At 44.1% G+C, this 27,946-nt stretch overlaps 2 protein-coding genes across 2 annotated transcripts in view; one reads left to right on the top strand and one right to left on the bottom strand.

Annotated features, from left to right (window-relative positions):
- The window catches only part of LOC134465961 (proteasome subunit beta type-11-like), a 31,967-nt gene extending 20,205 nt beyond the window's left edge, over positions 1-11,762 (bottom strand). Inside the window, exons 1-4 of the mRNA XM_063219860.1 lie at positions 11,736-11,762; positions 11,065-11,498; positions 10,402-10,656; positions 2,908-2,927 (exon numbers count right to left, since the gene is read on the bottom strand). Coding sequence (XP_063075930.1) covers positions 2,908-2,927; positions 10,402-10,656; positions 11,065-11,498; positions 11,736-11,762 — 736 coding nt within the window. The remainder of the gene's footprint in view (positions 1-2,907; positions 2,928-10,401; positions 10,657-11,064; positions 11,499-11,735) is intronic.
- A 2,920-nt stretch (positions 11,763-14,682) lies between these two features.
- slc7a8b (solute carrier family 7 member 8b) lies at positions 14,683-27,321 on the top strand. Its single transcript, XM_063218526.1, has 11 exons — positions 14,683-15,324; positions 17,889-18,093; positions 18,422-18,573; positions 19,921-20,046; positions 22,149-22,302; positions 22,807-22,930; positions 23,360-23,463; positions 24,124-24,220; positions 25,207-25,356; positions 25,484-25,661; positions 26,468-27,321. Exons 1-11 carry the CDS (start codon positions 15,201-15,203, stop codon positions 26,560-26,562), a joined length of 1,509 nt encoding a protein of 502 aa, XP_063074596.1. The 5' UTR covers positions 14,683-15,200; the 3' UTR covers positions 26,563-27,321.
- Positions 27,322-27,946: the final 625 nt, after the last annotated feature.

Raw genomic sequence — 27,946 nt, 5'->3', positions numbered from 1 at the left:
TTTGCTGAAAAATGACATGTTATTACCGAGTTTCGCCACAAGGGCGCAGCCATGTTCGCCGCCTACGTAACGCGAATGGTAGAACTTGGTGGCTAATGTAGCCTTCCATTCACTTAACGTTAGCGTGTGCTAACTACAGCGCTAACTGACTCTAATCGTGGCAGTAAAATTGAAGAAGGACGAGGGGTTCATTTTACATTGTCCCTGGGTTTTCTATGTTATATACCTACTATCAGATGAAAGAGAAATGCCAAGTGTCATTATCACTTTGTGTCAAAAAGCCTTTGCTACGAGCATGGTGGGATAGCTGCAGCCATCCACCCATTGCATCCACCATAGGACAGGAGTCAGGACTGGGGCTGCTCGATCTCATAGGTTTGTAGTGACAGACCGTCACCAATAACGTCTTTTTCCTGCATTGTTGGACGCTAATCTGAAAGCCCATGTCGTTAAGTTGGCTATGTGGTTCAATTCAGTAATAGAAAATAACTTGCAAAATTGGCGGAAGTTTGGAAAGCTTTGTGAAGGGAAGGGACGCAGCCTGTGTGTGTGGCTATCCCATCCCCTCTCTCGTCTCGCTCTGGGAGTTGGAGGAGCTTTGAAGTTGATGCCACGGGAAATGACACGTTAAACTATCATGGCCTACATTAAGTTATGGCATACTTAAAGTAGCTGCATCTATTGTAGTAAACTATTATGTTATTGAAGTCGCGGATGCATCCTCAAACTGGCTGGAATAGCGTTGTTGCCTTGGATTATTGTTGACTGGATAACAATAAACGTGGGCACGGAGATGTCAAAGTAGCCTAATTCAGGTGCTTGGAAAATGTTGGCGAAATCATCGGAAGATGAAGGTAGGGAACTGCAACATTGCACGTCATCGCACGATTATGAATAGTGATCATGTTGGCTCATACCAAAATGTGTTAGCAACTTGTCACCTTAGCAAAAAAAAGCTGCTTGTTTACCTGTGGTTCATGTGATGGGATGTCTTGTCTGCCTTCATGCCTCATATTTGTTCTGTCCCACCCAAACACGTATTCTTGCTTCATTTGGGTTAAGCAAATAAGCTCATAATCAGCCACGCAAGTCCCAAATGTTTAATTCACTACTATCATAACAGTGTATTAGAATAGGAGACTACCATTCGCGTGACGTCACCCGCTGTTGGCTGGAAACGTTAACAGAAACGTTACGTGTTTGTGCTTTATTTTTTTATTAACGGCTTAAATTTCAGACTTCAAAAAAATATATATTTGCTGGCTTATCTTACTGGTGTTATAGACCCCTATATTAGGTCACTGCTTCATTTCCACTTTAACTAAGGACCAAAATTAACAGTTACTTATACAAAAGTAAGGCATAACTAATGGATAAATAACACATAAATATTGGTGTTTGGGACCCTTATAATAGAGTTGGTTGAGGATAACTAATGGTTAATTAACAGATAGATATTGGTGTTTGGGACCCTTATAATAGAGTTTGCTGAGCATACCTAATGGTTAATTAACAGATATATATTGGTGTTTGGGACCCTTATAGCAGAGTTGGCTGAGCATACCTAATCTACATAATTAACCTATCGTGACTTCTAGTTTTCACTCGTTCAGATCACTGCAACAGTGGCAACAGGAGCCATAATATAGCAAGGATTGGACGTACACTTCTCAATGATGGTGATGGGGTGATGAGATGTATTTTTTTCATATACCACTTATTATTTTTAATGGTAAAGACCCTACAATAAATGCAGAACATTATGAAGAGTAATAGTTTTTAAGCGAAACTAAACCATTACTTTGTGATAATTAAGTTAATGTTTGAGAATATTTGCTCCAAGAAGTGCAGTGCATGATGGGTACGCAATCTACAAACAACAATATTTATGTATTATTTATTCTTTAGTTATGCCTTGCTTTTGTATTAAGTAAGTGTTCATTTTGGTCCTTAGTTAAGTATGACTGCGTACCCATCATGCACTACTTTGCAGTTAATTATGGCCCCTTATTTGGAAGTGTTACCATTTAAACTTGAAAACGGGTCAAAAATGACCCGAACACAACATAAGGTGTACGTATATGTATATGTCTTGCAATTTCTTCATGTGTACTATATATGTTTTATCTACTTGACACCTTGATTTTGCACTGGGCATCAATAAAGTAACTCAACTGTCTACTCTACTCTACTCTATTCAACTCTACTCTACTCTAGAAGTGTTACACAGATTTGTATACTCTATACACATTTTGTGAAAAAATATATACTTCTGCATGCAATTACCATAATTATTCGTGTTGCTTGCTACTATTATTGTAGTGGTTAAAGTAAATTGAGTTGTCACTTGTTGTTAGTGTTATTATTGATGTAATTGAGGTAAATCGCTTTAAAAGTCATCTGACTCAGCACTCTCTTGCAGCCAAAAATCAGTTCCAACGAAACACAAGCATTTGAAGGGTCCAGACGCGCTCTCTCTCTCTCTCTCTCTCTCTCTCTCTCTCTCTCTCTCTCTCTCTCTCTCTCTCTCTCTCTCTCTCACACACACACACACACACACACACACACACACACACACACACACACACACACACACAGACACACACACACACACACTTACACACACACACAAACTGCTTCATGCAGGCAACAGTTCAGTCTTTCAGACTCGCAGACTTACACACACCTCCCCCTGCCCTGATTAAACAACAGACCCCGGCGTGGAAGCTGCTGACACGGCAGCGGCAACGGCAGACAGAGGAGCGGCACGGCACGGCAAGGCAAGGCACGCCGGCCGGCCAGGCTCCCCTCTCCTCTCCCCGTGCTCCCGCTACGCCGCTCCAGGGCATCGCCCAAGGTGCTATTGATCCCTCCAAAAAAACACCCAAATTAATTATTGATCCATACCTGAGGACCTAACCTCGCACCTCAAATGATAAAAGACAGAGATTAGACTTCAGGAGGGAGTGCGTGGGGAGGGGTGGGGGGGGCAGGGGGGTGGCTGTGCAGGTAGGGCAGGTGCAGGTGCAGCGGGATGGGGGGCGGGTGGGATGATGGTAAGGTGTGGTAGGGCGAATGGGGAGTGGAGGATAAGGGGGGAGCTGGAGATGGGGCTCCTGGTGAGGCGAGCGCAGGGAGCGTGGGGAGGTGTGTGTGGGGGGGCGGTGGTTGTGCAGGCCGGGCAGGTATAGAGTGGGAGGAGTGTGGATGGGTGGGTAAGGGGATGGAGGCAGGAGCCGCAGGGAGAGAGCAACTCAGTGACTCAGGCTGTCGACGGTGTGGAATTACAAAATGCCCCGGTGTCAGCACACGCCGAGCTGCTCCACTCCACTCCAGCGTCACACTCACCAACCATCAGGCTAACTTATATCGCCGCATTACTAATAGGACCTGAGAAACAGCATGTTCTGGACTGGAGAATGACACACGCACGCACACACACACACGCACACACACAATACAAGGAGAGTAGTTATGGTGACTCGTTCCCATCTGTGCTCAAGCAGGGCCAGTGTGCAGATGGTAAATTAATGAGATCAGATCTGTCAGACTCTCTCCAGCATACAGCCACACACACACACACACACACACACACACACACACACACACACACACACACACACACACACACACACACACACACACACACACACACACACACACACACACACACACACACACACTAGGAGGCTTCACTACAGGCTCTTCAGTATACAGCCAGGCAAACCTGCTAGGAGGCCCAGATCCAATGACACCTTCTCTCTCTCTCTCTCTCTCTCTCTCTCTCTCTCTCTCTCTCTCTCTCTCTCTCTCTCTCTCTCTCTCTCTCTCTCTCTCCTTCACCTCCTCTCTCCTTTTTACTTCCCCCATTACTCTCTCCCCCCCCCTCTCTCTGTCACACACACCCAGACACAGACACAGACACAGACACAGACACAGACACAGACACAGACACACACACACACACACACACACACACACACACACACACACACACATACACACACACACACACACACACACACACACGCACACACGCACACACACACACACACACACACACACACACACACACACACACACACACACACACACACACACCGCCACCCAGCTAGCCAGCCAGTCAGACAGACAGACAGACAGACAGACAGACAGACAGACAGACAGACAGACAGACAGACAGACAGACAGACAGACAGACAGACGTCTCCCTCTCAGTTCACTTCGGGCCTGTGCTCTTCCCTATGCTCCTTGTCCATATCAGACACAGGAGTTTAGTTCAGTCCGTTTAGTTCACGGGCAATTTCAAAGGGTTGGTCTAACAACACCTCTGCTGCCCCTCGCACAAACGGACTAACCCACGGCGGGCGCTCCGCTCTCGGCTGGTAAATTGAACGTTCCACATGCTCTGTTACCTCGGCCCGATAATCACGCAGGCGCTCCTGCCACAACGCGCACGCGGAAGGTGCGAGCGTGCAGCCTGAAAATAGGTTAAAAGAGGAGGCAGAGGAAAGGAGGGAGGGGAGGGAAAAATAACATAATGGCGCTGAGTGCTCACAAGCACCCTCACAAGCAGCCCCACCTGTCAGCGGAGACAGGCAAGGGCACTTGAGTACCTATCAGGGGAAAGAACGCCTGGTACAGCCAGAATGCACTCGGAAGAGAGCTAAAGAAAGGCTTCCGTTTGGGGGCAGGCACTGGAGGAACCATTTCTGACAGGTAATGTGCCCGGAAGGAGCAAAAAGTCTTCATATCAGAATTAAGGATGGTAAATCGAGATTGGGGGGGTGGTGGGAGGTGGGGGTAGGTTGTGGGCCAGGAAATATCAACCCTGAAACGTTTGTGACTTTGGGGATAGGTGCAATGTACTGATGGGGGTCGTAGGGATGGTGGTGAGATGGAGGGAGGGGTGGGGATGAGATGGGCTTGTGATGGGGTTAGGGGGGACAGAGGGAGGGTAGGGAATGTAAGACAGCTTGTGTGTTCCGTAAGACAGCCTGTGTGTTCCATGTGGGCAACTTCCTCTGCTTGGTTAGCCTTCAGTGGCAGGCCGTTAAGGCTGTCTTCTCTTCAGAGGGGCCAGGCAAATACATAAATAAATAAATAGGTAGGCTAAATAAGTAAATTGGCACATACATACATACATACATACATACATACATACATACATACATACATACATACATACATACATACATACATACATACATACATACATACATGCATACATACATACATACATACATACATACATAGGCTACATACATACATACATACATACATACATACATACATACATACATACATACATACATACATACATACATACATACATACATACAGTACATGAATACATTCACACATCGTACATGCATACATGACATGCATAAATAACTAAATAAGTAAATAAACATCCTCAGTCTTGACTGACTGAAGAAATGACATGGGCTTTCAGCATCACGAGCCTTGAGCAAGCACTCCTCTCGCACGCCTGTCAACCAGACACCACCACTGACTTGTCTGCAGAGTCCTTTCTGGCGGTGTTTTCTCTCTTTTTTTTTCATTTTTCTGAATGACAACCTTAACAACCCAGTCACACATAAAAAAGCCTCTCCAAAGAAACATGAAATCAATCTTAGTGGTGTGCCTCGCTGCGCCGTCTGTATGGGGATGGATGCTCAGGCTTCGCTCAGACTTTATCCCCTTAATGGCAGCATTGTTGCAGGAGGTCCACAGTCTGTCACGACGGCGGAGAGTGACAGACGGATGCCGTGGCTCGTGGAACCGCACTGGCTTCCTTCGTCTTGCTCGTCTTCCTCTGGCGTCTGTCTCACAGGTGTGACGAAAGGGGAGGTGGCACCGCACGGGCGCCGGGCGACGGCGAACACAAAAACACCCACCGCCTACGCCAATGCTAAGCTCTTTAGCAGATGTGCCGTGGAATAAAATGTTATTACAGGCGTATTTGTCAGGCTTTTAACTCGACGCTATTAGATTTATTCCTTATGGCACTTGGACACTTAATCACCAGAGAAGAAAAAAATAACCAGAAGGGGTAAAGAAAAAAATGTGTGTGTGTGTGAAATGTGTGTGTGTGTGTGTGTTTGCTTGACATCAGTGGAACGGGGTAACGAGCTCTCTCTTAATCGAGATTGATTTAATTTACATGACACTCACATCGCCCTCCGTTTAATCACCTGCATTGTAGTAACAGACGGCATGAGTATTGAACTTTTTTCCCCCGCACCTCTCAGTCCTCTGAGTCATTATTTTCTGAATTGATTGCCAGATTTACCACGTCACTCTGGGCATCTAGACAGTCCCATCCATTTACGGGGTGCATTGTGTGTGTGTGTGTGTGTGTGTGTGTGTGTGTGTGTGTGTGTGTGTGTGTGTGTGTGTGTGTGTGTGTGTGTGTGTGTGTGTGTGTGTGTCTGTGTGTGTCTGTGTCTGTGTGTCTATGTGTGTGTGTGAGAGAGAGAGAGAGAGAGAGAGAGAGAGAGAGAGAGAGAGAGAGAGAGAGAGAGAGAGAGAGAGAGAGAGAGAGAGAGAGTGTGTCTGTGTGTACACGCGTGTCTATGTGTTGAGTGAAGGGAGGTGGGTTGTGGTGGGTGTTGCTCCCGTTAAAACTTGTGGCACGCTCCGTATAAACCACATTGATCCCCGGGGGCCCGCATTATGCATGCGACCCGATTGTCCTGGGCGAAAGCCTCCGTCCATCACAGCACTGGTCTTTCTCAGCCCGCATTCACAGCCACATTGATTTCCCATTACGGTGTCACTGTGCTGGGCCCATTTAAACACGTCGCCTGTGATGTACTGCCAGTTACTGCACTTTGTCTGGGCAATTTCTCCAAGTGGGCCCTTGCATTTCCTCACTGGCAGCACGTGGCACCTTTGCACCACAGCACCATGGGGAAACAGCAGCACCTAGTGGTTGAGTAGTGGCACCACAACCATGACAAATGATCAATCCTTAACCCCCCTCTGGTGAAAATGAACTCGCTTTGCCACTGAAAATCCTGTTTGACTGACAGGTCATTCAAAATGGGAAAAAAAACTATTGAGATGGATTTATACTTATGCTGTTTGGATTAATGACTGTGTATCATTTTCATGAATTTGATTGTGCAAATCCCATACCTTAATATATCGGTTAAGTAAAGCATACATGTATGTAATGTTCTACTATCCATCCAACTGATATACATTTCTTTCCATTTATTTTGCATTTTTAATTTGAAAATTAAAATTAAAAAATCAAATTCCTCAAGGTCATAGGTTCACGCTGTGGAGGAGACATTATGAAAATGTGTGTCCATTTAATAGTCAATCGGGAGCAGAACTCTCTTATGCAAATATATGTAAATGTAGACCTAAACTAGCATATGCATGGGCGAGTCAGTGTAAAAACAACTTTAGCTGAATAATATGACTTAAAACATACTGTATAATATACAGGAGAATTGAATCGCTAGTTTTTGTCAGATGTTACAAAGGGCTAAAACGTATAAAAGTATAAAAAAGGGTTCTTGTAGGTTCTATATAGCACCAGGGGTTCAATCTGGGGAAATGGAACCTTTTTCTGATAAAAAGGTGCTATTTTACGCTCATGAAGAATTATTTGATTCCCAACTAACCTTTTCCACGGTAACAACCTTTCACGGTAAGTGGCAACAATTTCTCTGTGTTACTTTACAGTGCACAGGGCCTTTAGTATTACATTATGACTTGGTCATTGCCATCCTGGTAACAGCTAATTTAATAAGTGTCTTAAGGGGTTAAAAACACAGCAGACTTATCTAGAAGTTATCAAAACCGTCACGTCTCTCCAATTATGTTGATTTTGTCCGTCCCTCTTTGGCCAACTGGAGGCCCCGTGTCGGGTGGAGGCCCCTAGGCTGCAGCCATAACTAGTCTGTGCGTTCATCCGGGCCTGTCTGTAGCCAGACATCATAAAACAGAGCTCCCTGTCCATTAGGCAAAGGCACCTTAGCGAGCCATGAATACAAAACAAGGCTAGAGGTGATTATACACTAGGCAACTTTTTGAGAAACACTTTTGGGCAAAGACGCCATAAGGTTTTATTTGGCCAGTTATATCACTTTCATCATGAGCTTGGATTTTAATCATTTCATCAGAAAATTATGAGCCAATCACGTCGTTGCCCAGCAACATTGTTCAAAAGGTTGCCCTGTGTATCATCAGCTTAAGAGCATAATACTGCAGCCACAGTAGATGCTTAAACCTAAACTCAAACTACTGATTAATTAAACCTCTAACAAACAAACTTCTGGAAAAGCTACAGGATGAGAGGAGAAGGTTCAGTGCCTTTTAAATAATAATTTTGGGAGGAAATGGGAGCAGTCATGCCAATGGTTTTAAAGGAGAATCACAATGAAATGTGTTGAAATGTGACATAAAAGGGTGACCAAATCCAATAATTCCCCAGGTGAATCTGTGGAAGTAAACCCCAACAGAGAGCTAGGCTGGAAAAAGGAAAGAAGAAAGAAGCACAAAGACAAAATAATACAGCTCAAGAATCACATAGTATAGTGAGTGGCCTATTGTGAGTGGCCTGTGCATGTATGAATGAGGGAGAGGAGAGGATGAACCAATGTGGGAGAAGAAGGAAAGACATAGCTGAGAGCCAGTCATAACCATTTTGTTTTAAAAGTAAAGGAAGAAAGCAATACAAGTGAAACATTGACAGGGGATGAATTATAATATGTGAAATTATTTGTGACTAATCGGTGAACTAACTTTGAACACTCAGTCTTTCATCTTTAAATGGGTATCATAAAATCATAGAAGAGAAACCTGTTAAGATAATATATTTATGCTCATGATGACTAAAAAATACTGGAATGGAATGAGGGCCAGAATGTATTGAAGGATTGGTGCCAAGAAAACTCGCTTCCTCTCTGGAAACCTGTCAAAGCAGTCTTTATTTATTTGAGATCTTTACTACTGCACTTCAGTGTTTGATTTATAAGTGAGTGTGTTATGATGCAGCTTGTCATTTGAGACAAGGCTGAGCGCTTGAAGCCGGATTATCTTGCTCTTTCCATGAAGGATGCAGACATTTTTTCCAATTTGCTGACTGGTACAGCATGCAACAATATTGAAGTACAATATAAATAGCATAAAGTAATGAGTATTATTATTGCAGTCATTGCTGTCTTAGGAGATACACTGTGATTTGAAGTCATCTTAGTTGATATTTTTATATTTTATAAAAGGTCGTATTGGTTAATATATTTTTCACAGTTATTTATATTTCCTAATTTGTTATATTCAGGTAATATCAGTGATGGCACATTCATATGATATCATGGTTGTATGGTATGGTGGTGTTGTTATTGGTTTGGTGAAAATGTGAAAGTGACTTTTAGAATTCACATACTCATGTGCCCACAGCATCCCACTGCTGCTGGTGGAACGTGGCTCGTCTTTAATTAACTTGTAGTAAGGACCTGGGACGCCACATCTGTCGAGCTATATTGAGGAGCTCGTCTGAGAATGTTTTTTTTTTCTTTAGCATTGAGGGTATAATTAGCCATGCATCATTTCAGTTTTCTCCCAATTATCGTCTGACAAATTGACTGCAGACAAAATTCAGTTCTTTAATTAGTCATTAGAAAATGTCCCTCTGATTGAAAACTCACATTGTTGCGTGTGTGAATAGAGAAAGAGAGAAGATACAAGATACCCACTGAGTAGTCTCTCTCGCTCTCTCTCTCTCTCTCTCTCTTGCTGTGTGTGTGTGTGTGTGTGTGTGTGTGTGTGTGTGTGTGTGTGTGTGTGTGTGTGTGTGTGTGTGTGTGTGTGTGTGTGTGTGTGTGTGTGTGTGTGTGTGTTACTGTAATGAACACATCACTAACATAATAGATTTAGACATTTACTTTACTGAGGCCGAAGGCAACAACAAAAATATATTCTGCTCTGCTGTTTAAGGCCGTCCTTGGCTGCTTCACAGAACTCACACAACTAAAGCGAAACAACATTTGCAGACTTTAGGCCTAGGCTTCTGGAATATCAGAACTGTATTGAACTTTAATGAGGCTCACGAAACTCGAAACACCAAAAGTCAAAAAGTTGAACACAAGAAATTATTTTAAAAATTGAAGATAAAGCTGTATTCAGCAGCAAAACCCAAACAATAAAAAATATATGAACCACAGTCTACAATCTGATCTCTACTGTGAACATGACACTAAAGCAATAGTTATGCCTGCATAATAGTCTTTGTGTCTACATTTGAATATTTTTCTCCCTTACATTCAGGCACCATATTGTTGTGCTACTCTACTGTGTTATTTGTTTTCTGTCCCTCACTGGCATCTTTTCACTCGTCTCTCTCTCTCTCTCTCTCTCTCTCTCTCTCTCTCCTTGTGATACTCCTCTCTGAGGTCCTCCCTCGGCCTGCGCCTCCAACCACGCTCCGTGACATGATACAGGTCCACGCTGTTGCCGGAGTATGCATCTCTGTGCGTGGCCCTGTATACGGCCTCCCGGGCTACGGACACGGCCTCCTCCTCACACATCTCCCACCTCACACTGCCGTCCAGCACAGAGTAGGCGTACGGGGAGCCGGAGCCCACAGAGAAGAGCTCCCCCTTGAGGAAGGCTCCGTCACTGCACACGTAGCACAGCCTGGGGCCAACCAGCGGTGTGGCGGCGGCGGCGGCGGTGGGGGCGTGGGTGGTGTTCAGGGAGCTCTTGGCGGGGCTTTCATCTGAGGCGGTTTGTATTTCCCTGCTTTGATCATGCCGCGATGATGACATGAAAGCATCCACCTGGTTGCCTTCTGGGCTCTCCCGTTTCCTCCGAGTCTCCGGCTCTTCAAGGTCACTCTGAACATTTACTGGTGGTGACGTATCCGAGCAACAACAACAAGAAGTGGTGATGGGCTCTTCACAAACACTGAGGAGCTTGTTGCTGCTTGTCACGGCGTGAGTGTACTGCATGGGGTACTGCTGGACACCACCCCATGACGTTTCCGTCCCTCCCTGCCCCTCTTCCTGTCCCTGTCCCTGCCCCTGCCTCTGTCCGTGTCCCCACCGCTGCCCCACTGTGTCCCATCCACAGAGAGTCAAGGCGACGCACACGTCGGTCCCTTTGAAGGGATGCAGCATGAGAGACAGCAGCTTGGCACTGCTGCCCACGGACAGGCGGCGGCCGTGGCGTAGCTGGTAGAGGCGGATCTCCCGGGTGAGGATGCGCTCCCACAGCATGCAGTCCGCCCCGCTGCCAGACGAGGTTACCACCAGGTGCGAGTGGATGGGGGAGATCTTCTCCACGGCGGGACAGGCCACCAGGCCCCCTGCGCTGGCGCGGGAGTCCGCCGCGGCGATCACCCCGCCTTGGAAGGCGAAGGCCAAGGTGGTGGTGCCGTGACACAGGCGGAACGGTGCGGCAACCGACGCAGGCGGACGAGGACTCCCGGGGGACGGGTGGTGTGTGGAGATCGGATCGTTGCTCTTTGGTGACTTTGACTTGGGAATGGAAAAACACAGAGGGGCCCCACTTGCTTCGGTCTCAGTCAGATTGAAATTGCCATGATGTTTATAAATTTGTGAATAAAAGCTGCCATTTTCATAAGGCATGCCAGAGGCCAAAGGGTTGCAGGGTGGGCATAGGTCTAGGTCCTGAAATCCACATACATCTTGGAGAGCCATTCTTTGACCAGAACAGTTACACCAGCTTTCCAACTGCCTCTGGAAAGCTCTAACCAGAATCAAGAAACAGTGTGATGCCATGCTTATATAAGGACACACACACACACACACAAACGCACACATCTTCCATCCTTTCCCTCACATGATTTGCTTTGCAAGGGATCAGCACTAACATCAGCTACAAATCAGAACGAAGTGATATTTGATAACATGCTTGTGTCAAATGATGCTTAACAGTGACGCCACGCTATGTGCAGTGCACTTGAGGAGTTGAACCACATGAGATGATTAAATGTGTCACATTTGATTGAGACGGCTGTTTTTATTATTTGTATGTACATCCCACCTCTTTCCACAGCAACACTGCACTGATTTGTTGCTTGCAGTTGTTTCAGTCTTTATAAATAGGTGAGAAATGTTCTGTAAGTGGGTGGTTGACGTTTAAGGGCGTAACACACACACAAAAAAAGTTTTTCCAATACCTGAAAAAACGATAGGAAAATTGGAAAAAATAGAAAAAAATAAAGCTCATAGTGGTCCGTGGAATTTCGCCTAATTTTTGCCATTTTTGGCCATGTGGCCTGCGGTGTGACATCCTTGGTGTGACATTTCTGTAAGATACAATAAAATTATTAATATTCTGCGCAAACATATCCCCCATGCTCTTTGTACTATTGTTCCTTTAACCCCCACCCCACACACACACTACTACCCACCCGCACCCCCACCCCCACCCACACACGCCTATGCATTGTACAGGCAGATTACTGTGATTTCAATGCATGGTTTCAGTGTATTACTTGTAATTGTGTGAATGTGACAAATACATCTCCTGCTATCCTTATATCCTTGCATGATACATGAAAACAAGTAAGGATTGAGTAACACATTGCATAAGCATGTCACACCACATGACATGAAGTCACACCACAGGAAATTCACTGCATTGTGGCCATTTTAATCCTTGTGTATACATGACTGACCTCTGAGATCATGCTAACTAGATAATGATATGGTGTTTAATCTTAATAAGTGTTTTCATTTATAAAAAACATTTTTCCCCTTCTATAAGAGCAGTCACACCACAGGACACCATAAAATGAATCTAAGCATTGCGTGACAGAAACATTGCAATATGTAGACATATTAAGAGGTGAAGAGTCATCTTAAACTTCCAGACCACTCTCCAATAGCTGAGGTACTGACTGGTTAGGAGCCTGTCTTCAAGACCCTTGTAGTTGGCCTTGCAGCTGCCCGTTCACCAACATTGACATACATGTCACCCCTCAGCTTCGCTTTCTTAGCTCAGAAATAGTACTAGAGCTAAGCTGACACTTAATAAGGAAAATCCTCCACTATGACTGTAACATATTGCCATATGCACAGTAGGTCTGGTTGTTGTTTAGTTGGGTTTTGATTTAAGGGTAGAGTACATGACTTCTAGCCCGGCGAGCCAGACCCGTACAGCAAAAAAAAAACAAATTCAATTTGTGGTCGCTAGGGGGGTCTAGATTTCTAGGCTACATGACTTCAGTTATTTGTTTTCAAAATGTGTGCTTCACATTCACAATTTTGTGTTTTTCATGCATATCTACTGAATAATAAACCAATATCTACTACTACAATATCAGTGGGTCTGACAGTACAATTCAGCCACAAGACACCAACACCCACACAATTCAGTTCAAGACACCTACTGTGACTGGTCAATCAAAATGCCGGACATGGACAAGATCCATCTATTCATGAATGAAAAGTTTGCATTTTCATAATGCTAGGCCTACTTAGAATTTGATGGTGGTAGGCCACCTAAATGAAAGAGAATGAGCTGCATAAATTCTGGAAATCAACTACAAAAATGACATCTGGCTACTCTTTGATAAACCTGTAGTCTAAAATGCATACTTTCTACATTTGGTAAATAATACAATAGACCATTTTTTGAAAATCTTTTTTGAACCCTCATTTCTGTTCTACACTGTTACTCCGCCACAATACTTTGCTGTAACATGAGAAAGAGGCTCACACTGTACAGGTCTACAGGAAGCTTAGGAGGTGATTAGGTAGGCTATTCAGATTTTTATCTTGCTTTACTGTACAGCACATTGAATTGCATTTATGTATGAAATGCGCTATACAAATAAAATTACCTTGCCTTGCCTAGGCTATAGTCTATCAATATAACTCACATGAACACTGCGACAATACTTGCTTATTTCCTTATTTAGGAAGAAATCATTTTCCTATAGCATGTCTTTTGTTTAGCTTTTTTAACTGCCACTGTAATTCAATGTAGAATAGGCTGTTTCTATGTGGCTTTATTACGCCAGGCTGGAACTAGCAGGGCTAAAAGTCAAGACTGAGGATTGGAAGACTGTTTCTGTATTCTTATGACTGCTCGGTCAGCTCAAAAACAGAGATGTCTTGCACCTTCTTCAAACTTAATAGGTCAGAGGTAACCAACTAGGTTTGGCTGCCCAGAGCTCAGCTGTTTCGCATTTGTAAGAAATGTGTAGTGACTGTTTTCATGTAGAAAGACCAAACAACGCACACATTTGTGGGTGGGGGGTTTGTTTGATTGTTTGTCTTGTTGTTTTGTGTTTGTTTTTTTATGTTTTTTTTATGGGTGGTGTGTCTATATGGAGAAATGAGCCAGGAAACGCCCATGGGATCTTTATTCAGGCGACCTTAAATATGTCACAAACTGCCAAGTCGGCCAACAAGTGCCACCCTGCTTAGGCTGATAAAGATATCTGACCTGGGACAACCGTCAGTCAGTCGTCTTCCAAAGCGAACCGTTGTGACAAGAACTTCTGTGTGACACAATTGGTGCGTCGTCTTCCAATACGCTCCGTTGTGACAAGAACTTACTTTGTGACACAGGCTCTTAACCAAAATACTCGCTTCCGTGTTGCTATGTGAGTAAAAAAAAACATTTGACAAGTGATTTTGGTAAGGGTTAGGGAAGTGGTCATGTAGGCTAGTCTGTCTGGTGACCATTGCATCACTAGGCTCGGGATACAGAGTTGACAGGTTCATTTGCGCACGTGCTCACGAAGGCGGGTTGGATAATTAAAACAGGTGCAACATTGTAAACCAGATGCACGTAACTCGCGAACTGCGCTCACAGAAACGTTCTAAAGGCAGGAAGGAGACTTTGTCGGCTCATTTGAACAGCTTGGGGTGTAGGCAAAGTACAAAAAACTTCCGTTCGTAGGCTACTGGAAATGAGATAACCTGCCTGGATTTGGAAACGTGCGCATGTTGTCTGATTTTTTCCACATAGGCCTACACCAGACCCAATTACCGTCGGACCAAAGTCTAGAACACATGTGCCACCCTCGAAATGGGTTTGCCCAACATTTAGTAAATATGACAGAGATGAAGCAGGAGTGGTGAGCTTGGTTTATCAGCCAGTTTCTCTAAACGTGTTTCCCAGTAGCCTAATATCCTACTCCCAATAACTTAAAGTCTCGGTTATTCGTTTGAGTAGCAAGCAGGCTTCGTCGATTTTCAAAAATGACTACTACTCCTCTTCATGGCGACTCTCATCCCGACGGCCCTAAGACTGAAAACGACGGCAAACAATCAGTTGGCTTGAAGAAGCAGATCGGCCTTGTCAGTGCATGTGCAATTATTATAGGTAAGTTCTGCAGTCCTGTTCTCTTCCTTGCTTGTGTGGACTTGTTGTTGGTTTGTTTTTTTCTGTTTGTTTTTGTTTTTGTTTTACTGCTCTGTTGTTTAAGGGGTATTTTTCATTTTGGGAAATGTCTTACCAGCTAATTTGTTTCATGGCATTCAAAAGGGCTTAAGCATGATTCATGATCAGTATGTTGACTGTGACTGAGTTAACTTTAGTACTAGTAGTGTAATAAGCTGAATTATTATTGTGGGAGTAGCCCATAAGCTTTGTTTCTCCTCCATTTCTTCTGTGAGAGTGAGCCTCTTGGTTGGGTTGGATTTTGGTCTGTATTACTCATTCATTATTTACCTGTCTGGGAGGAGGATCACGGCTTTATAGTTTGTATTTTAAAAAGCAAAAAACACTGCAAGTCACCACTTTCTGAATGTTCTCAGATATATTAAAAGGAGATGAGCCCAAAGGTGATGATACAAAAGCCAGCATTTTGATCTGTGTCAAATCAATAATCTGTTGATGGACTGTTTATCACTGACACTTCAGAACCTCTTTAGTGAACAGGCAGCTGCAAACACCATTCCATCAGAAAACAACTCTGGGAACTCATGATGTTGCTGGCAGCTCAAAAAGTTGCCATGAGTATCATTACCTTACTGGTCATTGTCGTTGGCAAGGCTGTTATCTTTCTAACATGCGGACATGCATTACAAGGATTGTCTGTACAAAAGGTAATAAAACCTGTTTGGTTTAGAGTTCTGGCCATCTATTGTTGTATTGTAATATATCCGCATGATCCTGGAGTTGGTTGCCACAAATAGAACTGTGGGCATTTTCCTTCCTTTGAGTTTTATTATGAATTCAAACAGTTTGTCTTTGAGGTGTCACCAAAGCAAATATGGTAGAGAAAGGAATAATGGGAAATGTTGTTGTTCAAACTAGGCCAGTAAATAGGAAATGCTAAATGAAAGGTCAGGAAATCGCCGCTCCCCTCGCCAGTCCTTAAACTTGGCGCCTGTGTGTGTATGTAGGCTATAGTAGGCTATATGTGTGCAAGGGAGAAAGATACCGCTGTGAGGGTGTTCAGGTTCAAGTAGCCTACTCTGAACTATTTAAATCCCTGCCAGTGCGTGGCCTAGGCCTATAAGGGGGGAGAATTGACCTGCTGTGACTTAAACCAGGGGTTTCTGTCAGTACCAAACTGGGGGTTCTGCCCACTACACCAAAGGGCCACGCTTGCTGGCGTGACGGGCATAGTACACCCGTGGTCGTCCAAGTGATAGTCACTCTGTTGCACTGCCTTCCCCTTCGAGAAATGCACAGGTTGCACACACTCATGGTGTGCCTTGCGCAACTCCCCAACATACCTCTCCCATCCAGTGTGCCCAATCTATGCTTTGTCCATCACTTGGGTCCCACGCATCAAGGTCACCTATCCTGGGTGATCCCTCACATGGAATAACAATGACTCGTACAGTAGGTGTGCCTCCAATGGTCTCAACCAGCTCACTTCTGACACAAATTCTAGGGCAGGAGAGTAGAGTTGTCCTGCCAGAAGGCAAAATTGAGTCCTTTAGGGTAACCAACCTGGTGCATAACAACTACACCACTACATGAGCCAGGATTGTTGGCATAACTGAACGCACCCACAACCCAAGTGACAGTCAGCACACTGACTTCCCCATTCCTTCTCCCATCAAGTGTGCTCCATCCTGCATGCTTCACCTGTCTCTGGGGTCCCACACACCAGGTTCACAAACCATTTGTAGCGAAGGGGAGTAGAGTTGCCCAGCTGGGACTCGAACCCAGACCTTCTGGGGTAGTAAACTGGGGCTCTGACAGCTGCACCAAAGAGCCAGGCTCCTTGGTATGTTAATCAGAACACACCCACAACCCTAGTGATGGTCACTCCATCACACTGCCTTCCCCTTCGGGAAGCGCACCCGTGCGCTTCACACTCTCATGGTGTCCCTCACGCAACTGCCCATCATGCTTCTCCCATCCAGTGTGCCCCATCATCATTGCTTCACCCATCACTGGAATCCCTCGCACCGGGGTCACCAATCCTGGGGGTCCTTCACATGGAATTACGGCACACACACAATGGGTACGCTTCCGATGGCCTCACGGTAGCCATCCCACTTCTGACACCATTTGTCAGGTCTCCCGAATACGCTCCTACACAATACACATTCACTGAGGGACTCAGAAAAAGCACCATGGCCTTAATTGGCACAGGACTGCTACGCAGGTGACCCGGGCTCGATTCCCAACCCGAGGTCCTTTCTCTCTCTCCCACTCGCTGCTTGTCCCATTCTTCACTGTCCTGTCTCAATAAAATTGAAAACCCCCCATTTTATTTATTTATTTATTTTTTAAAGAAACAAAAGCACCATGTCAAACCATTGTCATTGCTTTGAACCTCCAAAGAGGCTTCAGTATCTAGATTGTCACCCTTGCCTGAGCTGTGTTGAAGAAAGCATTTTCGCAAGCTGGGTTCTCTTTAAAACTTTTGCCTTTTACTCCTTTCCCCATTTTCTCCTCTCCCCCTTTATTCCCGTCTATCGCAGGTAACATCATTGGATCTGGAATTTTCGTCAGTCCCAAGGGAGTTTTGGAGAATGCGAGTTCAGTGGGCCTGTCACTTATTGTGTGGGCAATCACGGGCGCAATCACGGCCATCGGGGCCCTTTGCTATGCCGAGCTTGGTGTGACCATACCAAAGTCTGGCGGTGACTATTCCTACGTCAAGGATGTTTTTGGCGAAGTGGCTGGGTAAGCATTGCTGTATGTTGCTTATTTTAGAGGCGTGTGTGTGTGTGTGTATGCACAGCAAGAGGGGCCCCTGTCCATTGTGCATCTCTTGACAAGCTTTGACGACTTCAAATTTGTGTGTGTGTGTGTGTGTGTGCGTGTGCGTGTGCGTGTGCGTGTGTGTGTGCGTGTGCGTGTGCGTGTGCGTGTGCGCGTGTGCGTGTGTGTGTGTGTGTGTGTGTGCGCGTGCGTGTGTGTGTGTGCGCGTGCGTGTGTGTGTGTGCGCGCGCGCGCGTGTGTCCGTGCGCGTGTGAAGCTTTAATCTGTTGTTGTGTTTGGTTTGTGTCAGGTTTCTGAGGCTGTGGATTGCAGTGCTGGTGATCTACCCCACCAACCAGGCAGTTATCGCCCTGACCTTCTCCAACTACATCCTCCAGCCTCTCTTCCCCTCCTGCTTCCCCCCTGACACCAGCCTGCGAATATTAGCAGCAGTCTGTCTCTGTGAGTCCCTGTGGATTTTATTCTTTTACGCTGCCGCTACCTCCACGCACTCCAAATATCATCTCAAAAGTTGTTGCCGTTTTGTAAAGTTAAAAAAACGTAAACAAACGTTGCCCCCATTAGAATGGCCGGGATCTCGGGATAGGCTGAGCAGAAGAAAAGAAAGAAGATGCAGAGTTCTTGGGTATTGACAAGTCAAGGGTAGTGTGAGCAATGGAACTGCATGTTTCTCCTTTAATATTATTACATTACGGTAGTTGACGCTTTTATCCAAAGCATCCAAATGTAATGTGATTTACAGGGTACTGGTTACAGTCCCTGGGGCAGAATGGGGTTCAGTGCCTTGCTTATTTATTAAGGACTCTTAAGACATGGATGAAAGTGTAGCGAGAGGACGGAGAGGGTGGTACCTTTTGAACCTGCTACCCTCTGATCTTTAGACCCCCTCCGAAACCAGTAGGCCACGGCTGCCTAATTAAAACATTTGAAGGGAGAGCGTGGAACAGGGAATGGTGCAAATTATTGTCTCTTATTATGGCTAGGAGTAAAATGTTTTTCACTGTTTGCACATTCAGGTCCTCCGCACATCGGTTCCGACAGCACTGCGGAGCACTTCTGACACAATTTCTACCCCCACAGACGATTTCACTACAGCAGGAAATGGATAGGCTAGTCAATGGGCGGCTCCGACAAAATAGAACTCGTCTCTATGTCCGCGGACATCGGCGCCAGTGTTGTATTGAGAATAATGTAATCAAACTTTTGCGGAGCAGTGCTCTGCACTTTGTCGGAGCCAGTGTGCGGAGGCCCTAAGGCTGACCGAGAACTGTGCCGGTGCCCGTTCCTGCACCTAAGCATGAAACGGCCAGTGCGTTCACGCCGCAGATCTTAGTGTTCACGAACCAGAAAGATGGCTCACAATGCACAGAAAAAAGTCTTGTTTTTTCCCTGCAAACCGTGACAACAACATGGATGTCAGCTGGTTAATCTGGGTGACAAGTCACGTACGGAAAAAGTTCAGAGCCCAGTATGAACGCGGGTGGTTCGCAGGTAAGCACTTCAGTGCCGAACGTAACTGGCACTGACAGTGTTCTGGTTGGCCTGAAAACTGTAGCATGTGTCATTAGGATTAAAAAGTATTTTCATAGCCCTGGTAGGGCACTGGGATAGGTCTACTATGCCGACGACCCGGGTTTGATTCCGGCCCGGGTCATTTGCCGATCCTTCCCCGTCTCTCTCTCCCCACTCATTTCCTGTCTCTGCTCCACTATCCTGTGAAAAATTAAGGCAAAAAAGCCCTAAAAGTGTTTTCACTGTGCACCATGCACTCTTTATGCTTGTCCGTAGTGGTGTTAACCTGGGTAAACTGCTCCAGTGTGAATTGGGCAACACGTGTTCAGGACGTCTGCACAGCTGGAAAACTCCTGGCACTTTGTCTGATCATCGTCATGGGACTGGTGCAGATCTGTAAAGGTATGTTTCCATTTCATTACCATCGGTAACACTTAATGATAAAGCATGCATAAAAAGCATTATAAAGACTTTATAAATAATCAACCAATGATGAACAAAACATTAACAAATGTTTTTATTATTGACTATGTTTTATTAATTAATTTGTTTTACAAACCTTTTAACAGGTATTCATTTACAAAAAAAATAATGATTCTGTTTGCCTATATATTAACACATTTCCCACTCATTTACAAAAAATGTCAATGTTTTTTGTCTATCAGTTAATTAATTACTAAGTTCTTATAATGCTTTTTATGCATCCATTATTATTAAGTGTTACCTTACTATGTACTGCAGGGGTGTCAAACTAATTTAAACTCAAGAGTCGAATACAGTCACATCATACATTTTTGCTTCAAATCAGAAACATACGTAAGGCCTGGTCCACATATGTTTGTTGCTGGTGACATGAGCCAAAAGCCCCAATTAAAAAATAAATAAATAAGTTGAGAGAGATGAATTATGAATTTAAAAAAATTACATCAACTTTGTTTGCTAATGGGAATTTCATGTAAAGATTGAGGAAGTTGTGTTGTGTTGTGTGAAGTCCATTGAAGGTACTACTTGTTTTTGCTTTTTTTAAAGCTTTTCATTCATCTCCACATGCTTTACGTTTTGGACAAAAATAGAACAGCACAATGGTGGCGTATTTGCTTTGATAATACTTCCCTGTTGTTGTTGTGTGTGCGGGCGTGTAGCGTTGTTTATAATCCAGCCGGTGGGAAGTGGGGTAGTAACAAGCTAGTGGCTGTGGGAGTGGGCTTGAGCATTTGTGTTGGTTTAATGACCTATATTGGCTAACATGAATACAAAGGAGGAGAGGCACGGCACTGATGGGAACATCGGGAAGGGTTTGGGGGCTTATGTGAGCATTGGAGAGAGGGAGACACTCACTCAATCTTGCAGCCTTTCACTGTGTGTGTTGGGGGACCTGCTTATTTGCAAATCAACATTAAGGGATTAAGTCATATTCCCCATGGAGGATTGCTGTGTATCTTGAAGCTGCTTACAGTTTCCCGCACAATTTTTCGTTAGTGAAGGTGGTGGGGATTAGCCAGTATCGGAGACACATCACCATCATCACTAGAAAGGCTGTGCTGTGCAGTTCCATATGAAATTTGATGTGAAAAACGTTTTTTTTGGTGAAGCAACTTAATTATGGTAAATTACAATGCAAATTATTTCATCTGTTGAGCAGACCTAGTCAAGTAGGTAGGTGGTTGTTGTCACCTTAGCAATAAAGTGCTGTGGGAAATCCTGGCCTATGTTTCAAGTCATACCAGTGCAATTTCCAGGCCCATCAGATGTCTAAATGGCAGCCATGTTCAGGAAATGATGGTGTGTAGGGCGGATGTACAAAGGCACAAAAATCTACAGGTATCTGGCAGTGTGATGCAATAGACTAGGCAGGGCTATTCAAATGGCGGCCCTGGGGCCAGATGCGGCCCTGGCAAGGTTCTGGCCCCCCACAAGCCCCTTGAAATACGGAATGATTTTTCGGAATTTAGAAATAAAAGTATGGGTTCCTTATCGAGCAGTAACGGGACACGGGACATTAAAATGCAAGTGTCCTGTATTTTTTTCATTGACAGCCGGCAACCATTATACATACTTCTAGTTCAGCCCCTTTACTGGGAGGAATTTGAAAAACTGGCCCTCGTTGACATTTAATTGAATACCCCTGGAGTAGGGCATGGAACTGTAGATAGTGGTGAATTTGATGCACTTGCACTACAGTCTATTGTGTGTGCATTCCTACAGTGAAGCCAGGGATAACCACTTGCAGTACACACCTACCTCGGCTAAATATTTGTCTTCCGGCTTTGTTTTTCCATGTTTTCCCAATTCTGAGACAGCCACACTGCATACCTTGATCTTAACTTTTGGCAAATATTTGTCGTCTTCATCTTAACTTTTGCCAAATATTTGTCCTCTTCTTAGTCAACCAATTTTATGTATTTTTTAACTGTTGCTAATTAAACTGTTAAAGACATTGAGCTGCATGTCTTGTATGAATTGTGCCATACAAATAAAGGTGTTATTACTCCCTCATTTTGTAGGGCATTACTTCTGGCTGGAGCCAAAGCATGCTTTTACCACTCAACAGGACTATGATATGGGGAGAGTTGCTCTGGCCTTCCTGCAAGGGTCCTTTGCTTATGGCGGCTGGAATTTTCTTAACTATGTCACAGAGGAGCTCATCGATCCTTACAGGTAGTGTGTGTGTGTGTGTGTGTGTGTGTGTGTGTGTGTGTGTGTGTGTGTGTGTGTGTGTAAGTGTGTGTAAGTGTGTGTAAGTGTGTGTAAGTGTGTGTAAGTGTGTGTGTGTGTGTGTGTGTGTGTGTGTAAGTGTGCATGTGTGTAAGTGTGTGTGTGAGAGAGAGATGAGGTAGAATATTGGAGTGTTTGTTCCAGAGGGCACATGGAGTAAATACACATTTTGTTAAACTGCACTCTGTTTTGAGCCACGATCAAATGATATGCAGGCATTCTGACTGACAACCATGACAAAACTACAATAGCAATACAATTAGAAATTTTATGAGAGTCAATCAGTGGCCGCTTTATTATCAATTTTGTAATATGACCTACTATACATACATCAAAAATTTCATTTCCCATGGCCCATGTGTAGACAGACCAGGAAATACATTGAAGTGCAATAAAATCAACTGGTAAATGCATCAGGTGTATGAGACAACCTCTTGCCGTCTGCAGGAACCTTCCCCTCGCGATCTTCATCTCCATTCCCGTGGTGACATTTGTGTACGTGTTTGCCAACGTGGCCTATGTAACTGCCATGAGCCCTACGGAGCTGATCAACTCCAATGCTGTGGCTGTGGTGAGTGTCTCTCTCTATCTCTCTCTCTCTCTCTCTCTCTCTCTCTCTCTCTCTCTCTCTCTCTCTCTCTCTCTCTCTCTCTCTCTCTCTCTCTCTTTAAACCATTTAACCCCCTGACACCCACCCCCCAAACTCTCTCACTCACACACACACAAATATGCTACAAAAGTCACAAGTCCACACCTCAAAATGCTATTGTGATTTAAAGTCTGGCATGATGTACTGTACTTTGTTGTTTATTCCTGTAAAGTTTCTCCAGTAAGCTGGTGCTTGTGTCCTTGTCACTTCTGTAAAGTCTATCCAGTAAGCTGGTGCTTGTGTCCTTGTCACTTCTGTAAAGTTTCTCCAGTAAGCTGGTGCTTGTGTCCTTGTCACTTCTGTAAAGTCTATCCAGTAAGCTGGTGCTTGTGTCCTTGTCACTTCTTCCAGTTGTTTGGTCAGAGGGTAATGGGCGTGATGTCCTGGATCATGCCCATTTCTGTGGCCATCTCCACATTTGGAGGAGTCAACGGGTCTCTCCTGACCTCCTCACGGTCAGTCCACATGCTCCTTATTTTGTCATTAGATTAGATTAAACTTAATTGTCTCTATTTTCTGTGGACATGAGTGTGATTTACAATTAACAAAATCAGACAATACTTAAAGACCACAGAAGAAACAAACAAGAAATGTGCAGCATATACGGAATACTGTATATACCAATACTTTCTTCATTAGTATTTAGACAAAAGACAGAGGGGTGTCGCTCCAGTAACTCCAGTCCTTGTGGGTGCGTTGGTTCCAAAGCGATAATCCACAGAAGTAAAGAGTAGAACTCGCACACTAGGAGCCGATGCAATAGTTGATTTATTGCTTTACATATGTACAAGTGATCAAGGTGCTACCCAAAAGTGCAAAACGTTTTCAGTCACCAGACCTTCCTCAGTGCAAGTGTAAGTGCAAGTGTACATATGTAAAGCAATAAATAAACTATTGCATCGGCTCATGGTGTGCAAGTTCTACTCATTAGTATTTAGTAATCATTTTTATGACCACATTGTTTTTAAAATGTATTTTCGTATAATGTATAATAAGCAACAGAAAAAAATATGTTTGATTTGCTCTACCAGTGTGTTTTTACATACTCATAATTGTTCTGGAGTGAGACGTGTCTTCATCCTTGTTTTGGCCCCTGTGTCATGTCTGCTCCTCAGCTTGTTTTTTGCCGGTGCAAGGGAAGGACACCTACCTCATTTGTTTGCCATGATCCACACAAACCGATGCACCCCCATCCCAGCTCTGCTCTTCACAGTGAGTTCAACCAACCACTTTTCCACCGTTTCAGCCCCTTACGTAGAAGAGACACTTGTCATGCGCACACTATCATCTGTTAATTGTTCTTGAAAGTTTTGCACTGGGTGCCGAGTCCCACATAAAGAAAATTAACTAAAGACAATAAGGACAGCACTCTCAGATTAGTACTTGTTTATTCGCCCACAAGCGCTTCGGGCTGAGTGCCCTTCAGGATGTAATGTGCTGAAGTAGGTCGTTAGAAGCAGGATTATCACTTGCCGTGTATTGAAATGCACTTCTTTTAGTACCCTGATTGGCATATTAACACTGGTGTTACACTGAGATGCGTTCAGTAAAAAAAAAATATTTTTAAAAAATGATATTTTTTATGTTCACTGTTGTCATGCTTTGTTAAGTCGGTTCCATTGATTTGTAGTGCAAGTCCGTTTTTACGGTAGATAAGTCTGTTGCTTAACAAATCCAGTGTAGCCCCAGCGTAAGTATCCAACTTTTTATCCCAATGAGCTCTTATTAATGAGCCATATTCAAATATGTTAGGAACTCAGATATTGCAGAATGAAAATGACTTCTACCAAATACACTGGCATATTCAAGTCTGTGACCAAATACTGAATATTGTGACGCCATGTTTGAAAACCTAGTTAAGCATGGTGGCTCAATGGGATATTTAAAAACTAGTTATGAAAGACGAGAGAGAAGAAGTGCCCTTCACCAGTTGTTACAAGTTGATGAACCTGGCCCTACCGTGGCTCTAACGGTAGGGCATTGGACTGCTATGCCGGCAACCCGGGTTCGATCCCGGCCCGGGTCATTTGCCGATCCCTCCACGTGTCTCTCTCTCCCCACACATTTCCTGTCTGTCCTTCAGTGTCCTGTCAAGAATAAAGGCAAAAAAGCCCCAAAAAATACAACAACAAAAAAGGTTGATGAACCTCTGAAACAAATGTGTTGCCTCTAAATTGTTGTCATTTATTCCTCTGCAGTGTCTGTCAACGCTGCTGATGCTCTGTACCAGTGACATGTATACGCTTATAAATTACGTTGGGTTCATAAACTACTTCTTCTATGGCGTCACTGTTGCTGGACAGATTGTGTTGCGCATCAGACAGCCTGACTTGAAACGTCCCATCAAGGTATCTTTTTACTGCACACTTCTTTCATAACATGGAACCATACTGCGTGCGTGCATGTGTGCGCGCATGCGTGTGCGTGTGTTTATTATACCAAAGCAATAACTGTGTGCCTGTGTGTGTGTGCCAGGTGAGCCTGGTGTGGCCAGTGGTGTATCTGCTCTTCTGGGTCTACCTGCTGGTGTTCTCCCTGTACTCTGAGCCCGTGGTGTGCGGGATAGCGCTCGCAATCATGCTGACTGGAATCCCTGTCTATCTGCTGTGTGTGTACTGGGAGAGCAAGCCAAAGGGCTTCAATAACGCTATAGGTACAGCATGCCTACTCATTTCTTTACATTTACTCTTGCTAGCCACATTGTTACGATGACCACTAACCCCGCCCATTTCCCCGTTACCTGCTACCACAGAATTACCACAGGTCTGTTATAGTTCCGGTTAGTCTGGACATAGCTTTTCTGAATGATTTGGCAGTAACAACTGCTGCCCAAACAGTCATTGCCCCACCCTTGTAACCATGAATAATAAGGTGGATAGCTTGGATAGTAATGCCCTCTACCTACCACTGTTTACAGTTAATCTGCTCGAGTAACAGGCCTTGGTCTGTCACCTGCTGCTATAAACCAAACAGTTGATATTGGTATTGGAGCTTCTAATTAGGGATGCACGATGTCAAAAATTTCTACCGATACCGATATCCGATTATGATATTGCGGTTTTGGCCGATGACCGATATTAACCGATACCGATGTTTTTTTCTTTTTTTTTAAAAAAGAGATGACAATGATGCAAACAAACAGAATTTTTGAATGTCGTCTTATTTCCAAAAACACTTTTTAACTCCCTGTGATAATTAGATAAAAAATAGAGACAAAATAGAAGACAAACAGTGAAAGTCATCGTCAAGTCCATTCTTTTAGAACCGCAACATATAAAAAAAAACATCGGCGTTAACATCGGCCCAGTTTTACCCATCAGACCGATGTCCGATGTGTTGAATATCGGCCGATATCGGCCGATACCGATACATCTGGCCGATACATCGTGCATCCCTACTTCTAATATATGTTTTTTTATTTAACTGGATTTTTCTTCAAATGTGCTGTGCCAAACACAGGTGCAGTTACACACTTGTGCCAGAAGGTCTGCATGGTAGTCTACCCATGTGAAGAGGAGGAGGAGGCGGCTGATGGTGAGGCGGTGGAGAACTAGGACGGACCAAACGACAACGACAACACGTGCACATCAGGGGAGTATACCAAGAACTTGGCTCAGTACTAAACCAGCTTAACTGAACCTTGAGTTAGTGGTAAAGCATCTATTAGAAGAGCCCACAGTGCTCATGTTCTTCACTTAATGACATCTGTGGGCTGTATATTAGCAGGTTTACCCATTTCTGTAGGATCATTTAGATAGGTTTATCACTTGACCATGTTCTTGGAATACCTCCCAGGTGCTGAGCGTGTGTGTCTGGGCTCTGGCTGAAAATGTCGAATGCATGTTCATGTCACTACAATTGAGGGAGGTCTGATGCCTCCTGGGATTATCTTTGAAAGTGTTTAAAGCCCAAAGGCCAGCTGTTTGTGTTATGTTTGTTGTATGTATGTATGTATGTATGTATGTATGTATGTATGTGTTTGTATGATTTAGCTGTTTGTTTTGTTCTCCATCTTGGTGTATATAAAAAGCAATGTTGCCCAGAAAAAAAAGTTTATGACTCCATGGCTTGTACTGTTTGTTTGTTTGGCTGCATGTACATTTATGTCCCCTTGAAACCATATGACCATATGAGTTTGAGGAATTCATAATACAAACCTCTTCTAACGGCTGAATTTGTGTGCTTAAAAAATACCAGTGGAAGTGCTATTTTAATGTATTGTATTTGCTTATTTCAACAGTATTCAGTTGTCATGAAATGGTTGTATCACTTGTTTTGTAAAGATTATCTTAAATAAAAATGGACCATTGTTATGTTTTGCCTCATCATTCCTTAAATGTATTTAGTTGCCTGCACATACTTATTGTCTTTTTTACTCCGCCATTCTCACACATGCATTCCTTATATTCATTCTTCAACTAGGCCTAGTCTAATGGTTCACTCTTTGCTGAAAGCACTCAACTACATCAAAACTGTCATGACCATGCAGAAAGTCTTAAGTAACCAAGACTTGGATCATTAGCATTTTGGTAACAATACGGTTATAACAGAGGCTCTGTTCTAAGGGGTTGACATAAAGGGCTCATCACTTTGAGGAAAAGGAAGCCACAGACTTTCACAATAAGGTGCAAGGGCGATGGGACAAGTGTTAAAGTGGTGGTGCATTTTTTTTTCTCCGTCTTGATTTCTTAACCATATTACTGCTACTACTACACCAATTTGTCTGCAGTAAAAGTTGAGAGCATCATTTAGGAACCCCAAAAGTGGGTATGAAAAAACGTCAGTGCGTCCCCCTTTCCGGCACCACTTACAACAACCCATTAAGTTCCATCACCAGAAAGGGCTGCTTGTCGAGTTGGTAAAGGTGGCTCATATTTATTTACAGAAAAAAGCAAACATTTTGCAATTGAACATGAAAACATACAGGGCCGTGCAATC

This window comes from Engraulis encrasicolus, chromosome 16 (genome assembly GCF_034702125.1).
Source record: "Engraulis encrasicolus isolate BLACKSEA-1 chromosome 16, IST_EnEncr_1.0, whole genome shotgun sequence".
NCBI lineage: Eukaryota > Metazoa > Chordata > Actinopteri > Clupeiformes > Engraulidae > Engraulis > Engraulis encrasicolus.
The sequence above is the reverse complement of the archived record's forward strand: the minus strand, read 5'-3'. Positions and strand labels throughout refer to the sequence as shown.

Bases quoted from the DNA above. Each gene is read 5' to 3' on its own strand.
- slc7a8b (XM_063218526.1), top strand. From the start codon at position 15,201: ATGACTACTACTCCTCTTCATGGCGACTCTCATCCCGACGGCCCTAAG. The intron at 22,303-22,806 runs GTAGTGTGTGTG...TGCCGTCTGCAG, and splicing joins GAGCTCATCGATCCTTACAG to GAACCTTCCCCTCGCGATCT. The intron at 24,221-25,206 runs GTGAGTTCAACC...ATTCCTCTGCAG, and splicing joins TCCCAGCTCTGCTCTTCACA to TGTCTGTCAACGCTGCTGAT.